This window comes from Manacus candei, unplaced genomic scaffold, assembly GCF_025592945.1.
Source record: "Manacus candei isolate 608988 ecotype Guabito, Panama unplaced genomic scaffold, ASM2559294v1 h1tg000003l, whole genome shotgun sequence".
Classification (NCBI taxonomy): Eukaryota; Metazoa; Chordata; class Aves; order Passeriformes; family Pipridae; genus Manacus; species Manacus candei.
Window position 1 is genome coordinate 9,904,439 of NW_026138051.1, and position 16,689 is coordinate 9,921,127.

Consider the following 16,689-nt stretch of genomic DNA (forward strand, 5'->3'; position numbering starts at 1 on the left):
CCCAAAGATCTCGTCTTTTGAGTCAGTCATTTTCCTTTTACAATCGGATTCACACTCAACTACTACTGCTATTTCATATCATAAGGGAAACAGCTACGTTAGCAGTTCTTTTGATCTTAGAGCTAGTTATTCACCCCCTAGCAGAACTCCTCTTTTCAGAATCCCTCCTGCAAATTCAGTTGTCGTCTGTGCTTTTTTTTTTCTTTTTTTTTGTTGTTGGTTTGGTTTGATTTTTTTCCCCCATGTGCTACTACACATTCTTCTTTTTACAAACTTCCCCAAATGCCATCTGCTTCAGCCCCTTCGCAGCACAATGTGGTCACTTGCAATTTTGCTCTCACTTTTGTGGGTGTGATGCAGCAAGTTGTTCCCCAAAATTTTCACGGAAGTGGGAATATGACATAAGTGATAGTTGGTACATTTCAGGTTAAGAAAACATTTGGGATAAGGCTTTTTCTCAGAACTAGATTTTTGTGGTAGCTGACAAGCTTGCTCCTAGTTGCCATGAAATACAGGTATTATAAAAAGAGTACAGATCCAGAAGAGAGGAAATTTTGTCTTAAGTTTCAGTGCAAAGCAAAATTCATTAGTGAAACTTACTTATTCCTAAGCCAACAGAATGTTTCCGTAATTACTCAGCTCTTCAAGGAGTTTTGCAAGAGTTCATCTGCTTTTTAGACACTCATTTTAGAAAAAGGGAAGTGTATCTTTTTATGATAGGGTGGGGAATATCCTGTGTTAATGTTGGGCTTTTTTGCTTTTCTGCCTGTTTGTTTTCATACTCCTGTGAAAAGAAGAGGATTTAGCAAATTTCCTAGTTGCTGTTAGAAAGTGCCCAAGGACCTGCAGTTATAATCAAATAAAAAATGTAGCTTAAAAGTTCCAGGATGTGGAACATTTAAGCTGTGTGACTGAGATGGGATTGTGCAACTACCTATAGCCAGCATGGGCTATGCCTGTTAGTGAGGACATTTGTAGAGTAAAGCTGACCCAAGCAACTTCTCCCTCTTGCTTTCGGTTTCCCTGCTGATGTTTTCTTTCCTTCCTTCTTTCTGTTTTGTCCACTCTTTCTCCCAGGAGAGTCAGTGCCAAGCACACATCCAATAGTTCACACGCTTTTGGTTGCCTGCCCACCATTGTTCTTGTCGGCAGCTGAAACATTTTTCCCTGGCTCTCTCCTGGCTCCCCGAGTGCCCGGCTTGTTACCACATTCCCATACTGATTCACGGCAATCAGAATGGCTGCCAGAGTCTCTGATCTCTGCCACCTACCCAAAACTTCCCATTTCTCAATTGTGTTGAATCCCGTCCTGCCTCTTTCTGTTGCAAATCTCATGCTCGTTCATGTCCCTGTGAGCCGATACACCTGCGCTGCAGCGACTGGGACTTGTATGGACGCACCTGAGGTACATTGAAAATAATCTGTCGAATGAGTACTTGGAAAATGGCTTCATGCTTGGTGTAAACTGATTTATGAATATGTTGCTGATCTGCCCTTGGCTGTGTGTTCCTGCCATTTTCACCCATGCAACCAAAGCCAGTGGCCGTGGGACTGTGCAGTAAGTTTGCTGATGCATTTAAAAAAAAAAAACAAAAAACAAAAGGAAAAACAAAAACCAAACAACTAACCATTTTTTCCTGTACATGTTCCCTAACACAGATTAACAAATGGTGCTGGTGAATGGAGTGGCTTCATGATTACTAGGTCTGACAAGCAGCAGCAGTAATTATCAGCACAGGGCTGTAGGGAATTGTCCCTTTGAGAGCAGAAGAGTCCGCAGTCACCCCATACCAATGGTGAGATTTACCTTTTTTGATTTTGGATTTTGCAGCAGCTTCCATCAGTACTTTGGGTCTTAACTGACATAATGACAGACTCTTCAGAAGATGGCTGGAGTCGGTTCAGAAAAGGGCTCAAATAGAATACAGCTGGATCTGAGGCACAAAAATTCAAAACTATGAGCTGAAAAAAACCCCCATCTGACTCACGGGGCCTCTCCCTGTTTGACCTCAGTGTTTTTTGGAGACATCTAGAATTTTGTGATATGAGTGTCCACAATGGCCATGAACTCTTCAAAATCCCTCTGCACTGCTATCCAAGCCCCACGGGAAATCAGAAATCATGAGGAACAAAACCCACCTCCTTTGCAGAGCACTTTTGGGTAGATGTGGAACCAGGTGTGCTTGTGCAAATGTTGTATCCCTGTCTGACTTGCTATTGCAAGTCCGTGCATCAACTTTTCTGCTCACAGTTCCCTAAGTAACATGATCTATTTAATTAATCTATTTATTTGGCAAGGGAGTAATTCCTTTACCTATCAAGGGAGGCAGGGCATGAAACTGGTTCTACAGCTGTTTTGCCAAGTCTTCCAAGAGTCCCATAGAGAAGCCTCAGGGGTAGAAGACAGCAGTAGAAAAAGAAGTTTGTCCTTTATGTTCTGATGAGGTAAATAATAATTATGCCTGACTTTCATTACATCATATAAGAGCTGGTAAAACTGCCTGGCCTGAGCATGTACACTAGTGTATCTTCCATGTAAGCTGAGTTAATTGGAGAAGAGCAACAATAAATATGCACCCAAAGAGCAAAAGTCTGGGTTTGAAAATTGCAACTACAAACCAGAGCTAAAACCAGATCACACACTTACTGGACATTCTTTAGCAAAGTAAGGTGATCTGCTGGGATGTTTCCTTACTAGTCATTCATTCCTTGTTCTATTGGTAAATTTGTATGCATGTCTATTGTCTGTCTCAGGTTTCCGGATGAATCACGTTTTTGGGATCCCTCCAAGCTGGATTTATGGCATTTCTGAATCAATATCTTTTATTTGTTGCTGAATAATTTTCACAATTTCATTTGGTATATTTATGTACTAGAAGGTTTATTACAGTAATCTTTAGAGGCAGCGTATGTGATAGCTCAGTGGACTAGGATTTAGACCCATGAATCTTACACTGGTATTAGCTTCTGATCACTCATCCTATTCTGCGAAATGAAAAAAAAAACAAACCCAAAACCCTAAGCCAAACATGTTTATTGCAACACTTATTTTTCCTGTTTTTCATAGTCTTTTATTTTGACCTGAAATAAACTCTCTGAACTCGTCTGAATGTGATTTTTGCCTTGGCTTCTTGTCAAAGTTATTCATCATTCAAGAAGAAGAAAGTAAAAAGGGCAATATAGGATCACTGGTCTCAGAAAGCCCTGGAGCAGTGCTGTGCATCACTCAGTGTCCCAGGTGCACGAGTGGACAACCGGGGCACGGGGGACGCGCCGTTCCTCGGCACACACAGGAGGCTCCACAGGGCTCATACAACACATGTTCCGTACAACACGCACGGTAAAAGCACTTCTGTTATGAATATGTAGCAGCAGGTGTTAAATTTACATGAGAAGGGAGTTAATTACATCCATAATAGCCGAAAGATTATGTATTTATCACAACTGGTTCACCATTGCTTGACACAAGCATATTATTTAAAGGTTAAGTACTACACAGTCTGTGGTTGCATAATAATTAGCTGTACACAGTGTTCTTCAATCCAGTAAGAAACCCTTGTTTTATTAAAGAACTCAGCTCAGTGAACATCAAATCAACACATGCTACTCTCCTCAAGCAGGTAAATTGAGTAAGATGTGGTTTAATTTGTATGAGATTTTTGAGCCCATGACTTCAACTTCTGTTTTTTTCCAATTCTTTTGGGTCAAGTTACTCAAATCATAGGGTTATTCTGCAGATTGCTGTGAAGTACATGGGGCCTGTCTCTAGAGAAAGGGAAAACAAGCACAGTTTACCTACTGTGAGACAAAAAGTGTCATGTTTATGTAAAGTCTTATTCTATATCTAAATATCAGGTTGCATATGTTCAAAAGTCTTCTGGAACAAAATAAACATGTCACACACTGCAGGTGTGTAACATGATGATTTTCATTTGTTAGCCTATCTCATGGAAATTCCTGTTATCAGAAGAAATTTAGAACACCAAGTAGTATGTAGAAATACATCCTTCGCTGCAGTAAGTTCTTCATTCCAGATTTTTTGGGGGAGAAAGAAACATAACTCTGAAGTTATATTTCTTAAAATACAACTTTCTAACCTCTCTGCAGAGAGAAAACCAGTAGGTCAAAGAAGAAAATGTTTATACTTATCTTACTCTATAAAACTCTAAAAGCAAGTTCTTGTACATAAAATGCTGGCAGCCCCTTTGTTCCTTTATATGTCCTATTTGCAAACCATCTGGTTCTAGCACATACCATTATCCAAACCAATCCTGATACTGAGAGTAGCCAAGTGCTCTTAAACCTCATGGAGAGATACTTAACTCTGTTTCTTTGCCTTTTAAGCAAAACTTCCAATGCATCCATCCCAAAGGCTTGATGTGTTGCACAGCAGTTTTGCAGCAAAAGTTATTAGAGGCACATATATAAAATATGTAGATATAGCCACACTGAGATACAGAAAGAGTGCATACCAGGATGTAATTTGAGATATGTTCTACTAATTTTTCCAGACCAAAAACCTTCCACCATTCCTCAGGCAGTATAAGAAAATAAAAAAATTATAATGAACAATAGACATTTCTGTTGTTCCCAGAAAGGTAGCAAATAGGAAGTACCCAATGTGAGTACCAGCTACATAAAAGTGGCATAGATACAGCACACTCTCCAGCTATATCTGTGAATTAAGCTATTTCAGCCTGAAATAAGAAAAAATCTTGAGGATTTCTTTTAACTGCAACAATTATATGGGAAAAGTCTAGGTAGAGAAAATGTGATCATCTTCTTGGCACTATTGTCCAGATACAGCTGTAAAATATCTAATGGCCACTCCCTAGATTCTTGAATACATAAAAGAAAAAAAAAAGTTGCTTTGTTACCAATCTTTTTATAACCCATCTAAAAAGGAGATTATTCTGTAAAAAAAAACCCAGACAAATTATTTAGCTGCAGGACAGAAGGCAAATCCTTAGGGCATGATCGTTTTTGTAATTCCTTAAAACTGCATCTAAGTGTGTATTCTGAAATGTAGTGACTGTATATATTCTAACCACACTGGTATTAAACACACTTTTTTTTTTGGCCAAATTACCAAGACAGCTTTCCAGTATACGACAGTGAAATGTCAGGACAACTCCAATACCAACAAAAACTTGAGAAGTTCAGACAAAAATGCATCTTGGAACATCGAAGACATTTGAAGATATAAGAATTTCACTGGAATTCCAGTAAAGATAAGGAATAGAAATTGAAAATTCAGCCAACAGTGTTACCCCAGAACATTAAAGACATCAAAAAACATGCATATGAATCTTACTGCAAATCCAGGAAAACTACTGGGTTACCTGCAGTATTTAAAAGAGCTACAGTGCAAGAGCTTTTGGATGTCCATATCTCATCACTGCTGACTGCAGTCAAGATATGCCCTTAGTAATGATGTTTAGAGGTTAAGTAGCTCCAAAAAAATCTTGTACTGGATCGAGCTTCAACACCTTTTAGTAAAGAAATTTGGAAAACTCTCACTATCTGCCTTTAAATATTATTTGTTGAAAGATGACAATCCGTAAGGTGCTAACCATATTTAAACACATTAGTCCCTCTTCCTCTTTCTGTTATGCTAAATTTGGAGCCTACTTGGCAGAAAAGCACATACAAGCAGAAATGTGGCCAGTTTGTTATACAGGCATATCTGTATTTTGCTTGTAACAGCTAATGGGCGAATTTATGGATCACAACATTATTTTCTCAGAAGACAATTAATTCTAGGTATTTAGAATCATGCATAACAAACATTTTGAAATGTGGTCCAGCTACTATTTGAAGATAATTTTTGTTACAAAGATTAGAAGCTTAACATTTTATAGACACTACAGCCAAGCTAAATACCCAGCTGGAGTCCTTTTATTATGGCATTTTGTTACATATCCTTAAAACCCCCCACTCTTCCCATATGAACTACTGGAACCATATTTACAATTGCTGGGATTTTGAAAAAACATGGATGTTAAAAATGCTGCCAGATAAAAGGATTACTGCTCTGTGTTTTTATTCCTGCATCTGAAGTGTCTTATTAAAAAGAGACAATGTATTCAAGCTTTGGGATGGGGAAGGAGGAATAAAAGAATTATGGAAAATACATTTTCTCTAACCACATGTCAGAGAAAAACCCCAAGTTTTCAGAAAACAGATCTGTTTAATAGGAGGGAAAATGCATATTTTACGGTGCTAAAAGAAATCCCCTCAATTTTGTATGAGTTATTTCAATGTGCTGCTTTTTTTTTTTCAAACTACATCTCTCAGATTATTAGAATTTTTCTGAACACTTTTAAAGCACTCTATAATTTCCAACTCAATTTAACGTTGTCAGAGTTTATATTTGTGTGAGACCATGAGTGGTAAACAGGAAAACTCAAATGACAAGTTTCTCAGGTTGTCCTTAGTGAGTACAATCCATCCTCTCCTGCAGCTGCGAAAGGTTACCCAAAATTTAAATCAGTTACAGTAAGCTCAGCTTTCATGGAGTTTACTTTAAAAATATCTGTTCTGAGGATGTATGAAAATTATAATTTCTGACTTAGGTTTTTATTTATTCCAGACTAGGGCAAGCTTACTCTCATTGAGTGCAAGAGGGGTGTCTAGACCCCAAGTCACTTTTTAGAAGAGGAAGGTCTCTTACTAGTGACCACAATTTCTCCTTCATGTTCCTTGGCCAACAAAGCTTTTAGCAGCAAATATGATACAATGCTAATTTCTATATACTCTATACTCCTTCTATTTACAAAGTAGTTTTACATTTTATTATATTCCATTGTACAACTTTACATAGTACGTCATCACTTCAATTCATAGTTCAGCAATTCCATACATATTTAGATAACTGCCTTTCCATGTCCTGTTATACATTTAGCTTAAAAAAAATAGTAGAAAACAAGCACAGTGGTGCAACGTCCAGGCACTTTCAATGTTGCTCAGCAAAATAAGCAAGCACCCTGTTTGAAAGCATGGCAACTCCTTTTGGGAAACAAACAAACAAACAAACAAAAAATCCACAACTGAATCTTTGCTCATCATGGATGGTTTTAAGCATCCTTTGTACAGTTCCAAGAATTCCTGAGAAAGTTCTGTAAAATATGACTGATATGTTTATATTTCAGCAGTGGGTCTGAGTGAACAGTAACTTCCATCACCAGAGGTTCCGCTGATGGCACAGAAGACATGGAGGGAGTCGTGCATCCACGGCGAGTGCATTGTATCTTCATGGTAGATCTAGACAAAACACAAGAATCACTAATTCAGTAAAGGTCTCAGCTCATTATTATAATCAAGCTGTTTAAAAAGGTATGCAAAAAAGAGATACCCAACCTTGTCTTCAAAGCTGTTTCGCAAAGGCAGCGTAACAAAGAAATGAGAAAGAAGAGTAATTTAGCAATTTCTGTAGCATTAATATATACACTATTCTGCATATTGCTGGATCATTTTTCGTTACAACTATGCACCATAGGGAAAAAACAGTTCTCTGTACAGCAATTTTTTTATTCTGTCTTAGCAGTAACAGAATTTTAATAGTTTTTTTTGGTAAACACAAGGAGTACATGCAGCTAAACCCAGCAGACACTCTTTACCTCTGTGCCATTTGGCAAGATATTATACTTTCTAATCTGAAGGACAGTCTGACAGCACAGGATCTAATTGGACTGGCAGAGCTGTGCTAGAGCTGACTGTGTATTTGTTTTTCACCATGTGGTTCACCAGTTAGCCTGAAGTTGCATTACTGGAGCTGATATTACTGGCCATCATAAACAGCTTCTGGACATCCAGCTTTCTGCCAGTCTCTGAAGCTTCCAGGATCTGTTTCGCTGCAGTTTATCCATTTTTTGTGTTTACATTTCCCTTATTTAAAAGATCTGTAGATAGGTCATGGGCTGACCCAGTGAGTTGTCCACCTGCCCTTCCACCTCGAACAAAGGGCACTGCTTTGGGGCACTGGCAATATTAGAAAAGGATATGTTATTTGCAATGGGAACCCCAAATTAATGCAATATACTTTTATGTTCACCTGAGTAATGTTGCAGAAGAGGAAAACATGTTCCATTAAGTTTAATTTGTTAGATACCCGGGCCATTTGACGGCAATGCAAAGCTTAAGTCAGCAGTTGTACATAATGTCATATAACTATAGAGAACAGTGTTTTTAAACATGGTCTTTTAAACTGCCTTTTGAGATAATACAAGAAGAAAGTGAAAAGTATATCCTTCCCAGGGAGCCCTTCACTTGGACATTTCAGTCATATTTTGCCCATGAACCAACGACAATACAACAGTGGATTTGCAAATCTATTGAGACAGTAGGGAGTGTGCTTTAACAATGCTTCTTAGTATTCTAAGATAACTTTAACCATTGTACTGTGACAGTGCAGGACTGGGTGATTTGGTTTTGATTTGACTATTGCAGAATTCAGAAGCCACAAAAGTTCCAGCAGCTGCATGCAAATTAAATGTCTTGGAAAGGTTTACTGCAAACAGCTTAGAGTAAGCAGGTGGCAACTCCTATGAACGAGCTTCTCTGATCAAAGTTCAGCAGTGGAGTATGCAGGGCAGGTAATGCAAATGAAAAAAATTAGTGTGGCACAAGTGCAAAGTGAGTAGTTTGCATCCTAAAAAAATGGTGGTGATGAGCAGAATAGAAGAAAAATCTAACAAAAGCAAGAGGGGTTCTGCAGTTCACTCTCAAACAGATCCACCCTTATACTCCTACAACAAAATTCAGCCCCATCGTGAGACTGCTTCCCTAAAATGATATTGTACTCTTCCATAACAAGATTCTGATTCCCATAAGCATTATTTCATTGTAAATAAACCTAATTTACAAATACTAGCCTGGTGCAGTTGTATTATTTTTTGTATTTGCACATTTTTGCATTACTGTGAGCAACTGCTCAACTTACTGTGGAACTTGCCTAGCTGCTTTCAGTGACTTAAAATGTTGCATTTTTAATTCATAGTCACACATGGACTGTATATCAACTAACTGGGAGTCCCTGAAAGGATTTATCTAAATTTCAAGTTTTATGAATCACAATGCAGTCTGTACCATTAATTTTATATCCTTGATACTATAAATCTATAAAGCTTTCTTTTGTCATAATGAAGGCAAAATTAAAGAGCAGAGGTATGGAGATTACTTCAGAAACCCAGTTTTCATCAAATTTCATAGCATGATGCTAGGTACAAGTGCAACTGCTCTTTGAATCTCTCACCTCTCTGATGCTACTACTCGAATGTATTTTCCTAGAAAGATCAAAGCACGGATCAGATAAATTAGAAGAAATATTTTAACTGTGCATGTAAATGACATGTTGGCATCAGGTAAAAATTAAAAGAAAACATCTTTTAAGCAAAAATAACATATTAAAAAAAAAAAAGTAACTTAACCTGGATATAACTGAGGGAATGGAAATTTTTTGCCAGAGAATTTTGATCTGTGACCTCTTGTAATGTATAAAACATGACAAAACATAGGGCACAGGATTTCTGACCACAACAGCCAGGAAACTACAGCATGTGTCAGCAAAGACTCCACCCTGAAGCACACTGAATACCAACACCAGACTGAGACTTTCAGTGAACAGAAAGCAGTTTTAGGAATGCACCAAGTCTATTGCTTAATTTTCATGTTCACTTACTGGCCTTTTTATATTTAGCTACATAACATGAAGGATGATCAAGTTTTCAATCAGATCTCAGTTTTCAGCTTAGCTAATTTTCAAGCACAGAGAGCCACCTCTGTGGCCTCCTGACATGCAGTACGTGCCTGTTCGTGGATGATGTCAGAAAGCTCTTTCACCATATCCCGAAAGTTTGATTTCAGTCCCTCGTGGTACTCCACTTGGTCCTCCTTAATGAGACGCTCGTTGAGCTCCAGAGCAATTCCACAGGCTTGGATAAACTTCCTGGGGAGGAAAGGAATGAACTTGGGGCATTGCAATAGCTTAGTCTTCTACTAAGCAAGCAACCAAAGAGACAGGCAAATCTCATTATTTCCCACTACCCTTTTTTCTCCAATGTTTGGGACAAGTTGCGTTCTGGGAGCATCCCTGGCCCGGTGGATCAGGGAATGGGGAGGGACTGCAACACAGGGATGGGGCTTTCTGCTGGAGCTCCTTCAAGCCTGGATCCTCAGCAGATGGGACACACTCCGACCTGCAGGACCACACACAACTCACCGGTACCAGATAAGCCCAACCAGCTGCACGTGGGGTCACAGAACAGAGGGAGGCCATGGCCAGGCACAGAGGGGAAACCAGGGCTTGTCAGAGCTGGGTGTGTGACACAGCAGTGTGCTGGAGAGGGCAGGTTGCTATCAGCAGAGACAGCCTCCAGAAGGAAGTTTGGATCATGGGGAGGTGCAATACTGTTTCTTGCTTACCATTGTTCATTCTTTGCTTCATTTCACACACGTATTTTCCTTTCTTATAAACCTCATTTGAAATAGAGTTTGTGTTTGTCCTGCTGGCTGCACTGCAAGGTTGGAAAGTAAAACTGCCTTCCCTCTAGTCTGCATCTATGCATGGCAGGTTCACATGGATTGCTCCCTTATTGTCAGGTTACTCAATACACAGAAGGAGAATTGGATTGGCCCAAAAGCTGCTTTCTCCATGTAATTACTAAGGAGTGAAATGGGAGTCACCAGCACAGAGTAACAAACGCAGGGGGTGGCAGACAACTGGTTGCACTCGAGAGGTTCAGAAAATAGGGTGGCAAAGACTCATCATCCTGAGGTGAAGTAGCAGTTGCCTAATTATATCTTGGAGGACACTTTCAAGTGAGAGGTAAAACTTACCCTAAGGGACAGAAATTAGAAAAACACCTGTGCAAGTCACATAGTTTCAAAAATTAGCAGCAGAAATGAGAACAATGGTCTTCCATAAACGGGGAAAGGATTTGCTTTAAAGTATTTCAAGTTCATCATTATCTAACAAAAAATCCCTTTGGAAAAACAGGGAAACAATGCACAATATGAAAGATGCCTGAAGACAGGACTGTCAGATCTCTGGTTTTCAAACATACTTCCTTCATGTGATAATCTCAAATATCCATACCAACTGCTGAAGCAGGTGTTCAAGTAAATCTCCCCATGAAGAGCACAGCCCTGAGCTTGGGAACTCTTGACAGATATAATTACATTGGCTTTTCTCATATGTCTGAGCACCCATAATCCTATGAGACTTGGATCTTTATAAGACATATCAAACACACAGCATCTGCTGATTTTGGAGACAGACAAAAATAAAATCAAAGCAGGTACCATGTTCCAGCCAGCTAGCTAGTTTTTATTACATTAGAAATCCTACCTGAACATTTCTTTCAACTCATTCACCTTCTTAGCAGGATATTTGCTGGACTGGCTGTCACTTAGGAAAGCTCTGGCATAGGCCAAGGGACCAGCATTAACCTAGAACCAAAGAAGAAATCTGAGGTGGTGAATCACAGAAATCATTTATGCTAGAACTTCTGTTGAGCTGCTAAAGGCATTTGTGAAAAGAATAACAATTTTTTTTTAAAAAACCCACCCAACATTAGCTATTTGAATGCCATCAACTCTGCATTACTAATGTCACCAGAGACACTGAAAGTTTCAAAGGTTGAGTATTTTTCCATCTACATTTTCTAAGATCAAAAGATAAATGGAGATAAAAAGAGAGATTAAATTTGTTTCTTCGTACTTTCCTCTTATTTCCGTTTGGAAAAGCAGTATGATCCGAGTCCTAAGGTCGTTTAACCAGCTTGAGAAGTCAGGCTTGCAAAAAGGCTATTTGTGCCTGACACTTGCAGTGCAGTGTTCAAGAGTTAAGTATATTTCAGCAGTCACCCACGGCCAACTAATGGGCAATTACTTGGACTCGACTCTGTAAACACCACTGGAGAAGTGCTTATTGCCAGGAGCCTCCTGCTAATGCAGCAGCGAAGCTGCAGGGAAGCTGAGCTGGCAGGCTGATGGCTCAGCCCTGCAAGCCGGGTAGTTAATGATTTCTGGAAAGTCAATGTGTTGTGTCACGACTAGATGGCTCACCCTGAGCTGTGTATATAAACACAGTTTTGAACAGACATCAGACAGACTCACCTGCACAGAAACACAGCCTTGCAATTTGAGCTGCAGCTGGATCATGTCAACGTCACCAGCAGAGCAGAGTTTCTGCAGCTCTGCTGTCTTGTCTTTTATTTCATCAGTAGCAACATCGATTGGTTTTAAATTAACCTGATGTTCATAATTGACTGGAATTCTCTTCTTTACGTATGGAAAGGAGTTGGAAGCTAGCAGAAACAGCAAAAGAAATTTATAGATTGAAAAGTCATGCAGCACATAGGAGTACTCTTCACAGAATATATCCAAGCGGATTCTTGCTCTCAAGGATTTATTTGGTGTGTGTGAAATCTCAAATAAGGCTATAATTTACCAGCACAGTTTATTAATTTGGAAAAATGTGAGCATAAAAACACAAGGTAAATTATCCCTCACAACCAGGATATCATCTCACAAGTCTGATTAAGCTGAGAGAATTTCATGAGAGAAGTTGAGGGATATTTTCATGAGCTAAAATAGTTTCAAAATAGTTGCTGATACTGTCTCATGATCAGATGTTTGTACTTACTAGTTAGAATGGTCCTTTTTTTACACTGTTCTTCCACACTGCCATGCTTTTTTCCAGACAAAGTGTAAGGAGTTTCAAATACAAATCTATTGATGTTATGATTTCTTTCAAATTCAGTCTTTCTTTCAGAGATTTCTTTGTCTTCAAAATAGGGCTTCACGTAAGTCACTTGAATATGGGCATACTTAGGATCAAGGTCTTTAATGTTGACCTGTGGGTTACTCACAAAGAGAGCAAAGGTTAATAACTTACAGTTGACTAATTTATATACTGGGATCTGATTTAAACTAATTCCCTGCTGACCTAGCCTTACTGCGTGCAGATTAGTGACACATCAAATGCTCCTTTTGACCTCAGCTGGGATGTCTAGACCACTAGAAGATAAACGAGACAAGGAGGTGTGGCACAAGAAACATGTCATATGGTGCCAAACAAGCTGCTCCTGAGCAGGCAGTCATATCACCTTATCCATCAATGCAGCACATGCCTCAGCTACTTAGTCCTTCTAATATGACCATAAAGTTTTTGGAGCACAAGCCAATGCTCATACAGTGCTGTGCTGGGACAGGCAAATCTGCAGGCTTGCACTAAGCCAGGTTTGGGATCACCAGTGCTGTCTTTGCTAACCCAGATAAATCTGCAGTTGCAGCCTAAGGGTGTGAACAGCCCTTGCAGGGAGCATAAATAAGTATTCCATGTGAAAGAGAAGGAGCTATGGCTGCAAGGTCCAAAAAGATTTTTTTTTTAGACTTGGAGTGTCAAAGCAACAAGAAGTAACTCTGCTTCCAGTCATCTGCTGCTCTGTGCTGGCTTCTGACACCTGCCAACAACAAGGCTCAGTGGGATGGGGATTGCAATTTCCCATTCATAATTCCCAACTGATTTGTCTCCATCCACCCAGGAGCTGGAGCAGCACCAAAACTTGTCAAGCTGTGCCAGCATGTCCACACTGGAGCATGAGGATGCGAGGGGCCATTGGAAGCAAGGTGCTTGCAAGAGGGTGGAGGAGAGGGCTTGCTCCTCTCTTCCTACAGGCAGAAGGGAGGGATGCTCTATCAACTTCCTTCTTCAGCTCCACACAGCAAAGTTCACCCTAACAGCATTTCATTAGCTCGTTCATGCAATTTAACTCTACCTTATTAGAATCCTGGATAATCTTTACAGTCTCTGACCCAAATTTTTCTCCATAAAGCTTAAGAAGTCTGAAGGAGATCTCTGAGAGGCCTGTCAGTTTAGGTTCCTTATAGACGTATTCCTTCCCATCTTCTTCTTCAAAGAACGTCTTGCATTAAACATACAAAAAAAAATAAAATAGTGAAGTAGTGAGTGTGAGAAACAGAGGCCCAGTCGGGCAATTTCCAATCAGAATTTATTATATGATAAAAGCAACTTCAGCGCTGGGTGATCAGGGAAGGGGTCCAACAACTCCCAACGCCTGTCACACCCAAAGAATACAGTTGTTCTACATTTATTTCCAGCTACTTCATGCATATTCATTATACATAAGCATAAACATTACACATTGTTATCATCAACAGATGTTTTTCTTAACAAGAATGTTATCTATAAGCATCCATAATATATTGTCAAATCAGACATTCAGCAGATGTTTGCTTGCTATCTATACAAAGTTATAAATTTCAAGAAAGGTCCTATTATCTATCTAACTAAACAAAATTGTCTCACTATAAATCCTACACAGGGTAAAAGGGAGGTAACTTGTTTTATCTCTTTATAGGGGCCCAATTAAGTTTTATGACTTGTTTTTCTTTTCTCTCCAGGTCATATTGACCTTACACTGTTTCCTCTTAATCAGCTCGAATTATTTTGTGAGTTTATCACATGAGGAATAGCTGTGTTCCTTCATTTGGAGAACTTTATCTTAGATTTGCTACTTGGAAAGTAAGTTTCTACTAACATTTCAGAAAGCCAAGAAGGTTTGTAAGGCTATGGCTCCCATAAAGTCTCTCTGAACTCAGCCTGTTTAATAGGTTCCTTCAAAAATTGTCTAAAAAAACCCATAAAATTCCTCAACCAACCCAAACATAGCACATCATTGCTTGAGTACAATTGGTGAGAAATCTAAACAATATGGAAGATGGTTTGGCCAGCACATGACCTTTTGGAAGGTTGGGAAGAAACAAACGGGAAAAAAACCATAAAAACAAGGTACAGAGAAGGAGCTGAAAGATAATTAAGTTGAGGACAGCAGAGCCATAAGAAAAGTCTGAAATTAAGGAATTTGTGTAGACTGTGAGAGACTTTAAGCAATAAAAAAAAAATGGATTTTCTCTGCTTTAATTTCTCTTGTATTCAAGGAAGTGGAACTTGGTGTATTTACTGTAAGTAAAGACAAAACCGCATCAAAGGTTGTGCTTGCATCACCAGTCCTCCCAATAATGGAAACAGCATGAAAACTTCACACTTTGGCAAGCTATTCCGGTCAGAAGTTGTGACACAGTGTTAAAACTATTTGTGGGTAGCTGGAATAAAAAGCCAGCAAAGCTTTAAAGTACAAAACTGGATCAAGTATTAAATGTCAGGATGACATGTTACACAGCTTAATTTTAGGGGCTAGTCCAGTTATTTCCACAGCTTCTGGAAAACCAACCTTGCAGTTGTTTTCTTTTATCTTTTGCTAACCTTATTTACTTTTTACATATCCAAAGTTGTGGATGAGGACAAATGTAAAATGTATGTCTACTGCAGCAAATGCAGCATTGCAATGCTCCAATATGCTGTGTGTGCAGTGACAGTGGTGTTCAAAGGTAGAAACCCATGATGGTTTCAGGGGTATTCATCATCTTCTCTAAAAGAAGGAATGAGGAAAAAGCAAGGCTAATTTAATTTCCATAGGATTTTGTAAAGAGGAGTCCTGTATGTCCCCCACGGTTATGGGTCCACAAGCAGAAGTAGGTTGTTCAGAGACAAAAAGGACATGAGGGTATCATACTTTAGATTAACTTCTACAGGTAGAATAAAAAAACCTCCAAAACCACAACTGCTTTCAAGTTCAGAAGACTTCATCAGATATGATAAGATCATGCCCCTTCCTGGGACTCTTAAGCCCCAGATCTTGTTCAGTTTTCCAATACTCTCTATCTCTACACGTGAGTAACCAACACTGATACATGTTTTGTCTCCATCTTCTCCCATAACCATTTACTCTACTAATATGTAGAAGGGAGCAGCAATTGTCTGCAGAAAAAAAAGTCTGTTACTACTACTTTTTATATACTATGGGTATATATACTGTTAGTGGTTATATACTATACACACTAAATTGTGTAACTTATAATAACTATAGTTACAAAAATACCCCAGTGTTTTCTGAACCCAATAAGCCATTTCCTAACTGTGGAGTTGTTTTATGAAAAGCCTACCAGCAGAATCATAAACTTGATAATAAGTCAAGTGCTCCTGGAACAGACACAAACCCTCACCACAGGTGCGTGATACCAAAATGCTCAGGTAGACATGCTGGTGGTTGCCCCAGAGGAACTTTTCAGCTCCAGGTCTGACAGAGCAGCAGCTTTTGGGGCCAGGATGCCTGGTGAGAGGTAGCTGACAAGCCAGTGTATATACTTACTTGTCCATAAAAGGCCACTCTGAAAAAGGTTCCAAGGAGCCTCTTCCTTGAGTGCATTACTTCCAATATCTTAGCATATGCTCCATGGAGCGTTCTGTACAGCTGAGTGAGCTTCTGGAAATCAGATTTTGACATTGTTAAAAAAGGATTTTGCAAGTAGGACATTCTGGTTAACACCGGAAGCTACTGAGATATCTGAACACAATCCTTTGGAGAATTGAAACTTGAATTTCCAAAGAGGTTGAATTCGTGCAGTTTTGCTTGAAAAACCTGCCTTAAGTACACGCTTAGTGTCAGGTCTGCAAGGTACCACAGACTGCAGTAAAGCCACTACCCTTGGAGAGAAGACTGAGTGCACTGTCCCAGCGTGCCCCCTGACTTGGCTTTTATGAGTAGAGAAGCTTGTAATATTTTATGCAGGAAGTATTTTTTTGATTAAAAACAGCTTTATAAT

The 16,689-nt window shown here is 39.2% G+C and overlaps 1 protein-coding gene across 4 annotated transcripts in view; it reads right to left on the minus strand.

Moving 5' to 3' along the window:
- Positions 1 to 5,789: 5,789 nt before the first annotated feature.
- Positions 5,790 to 16,689, minus strand: part of DOCK11 (dedicator of cytokinesis 11) — a 79,555-nt gene continuing 68,655 nt past the window's right edge. For all 4 annotated transcript variants that reach the window (XM_051783823.1, XM_051783832.1, XM_051783813.1 and 1 more), the window contains 7 exons: positions 16,236 to 16,349; positions 13,782 to 13,928; positions 12,647 to 12,857; positions 12,118 to 12,308; positions 11,348 to 11,448; positions 9,808 to 9,946; positions 5,790 to 7,263 (listed from right to left, as the gene is read on the minus strand). In XM_051783823.1, the coding sequence (XP_051639783.1) occupies positions 7,141 to 7,263; positions 9,808 to 9,946; positions 11,348 to 11,448; positions 12,118 to 12,308; positions 12,647 to 12,857; positions 13,782 to 13,928; positions 16,236 to 16,349 (1,026 nt within the window). In that variant the 3' untranslated portion in view covers positions 5,790 to 7,140. The remainder of the gene's footprint in view (positions 7,264 to 9,807; positions 9,947 to 11,347; positions 11,449 to 12,117; positions 12,309 to 12,646; positions 12,858 to 13,781; positions 13,929 to 16,235; positions 16,350 to 16,689) is intronic.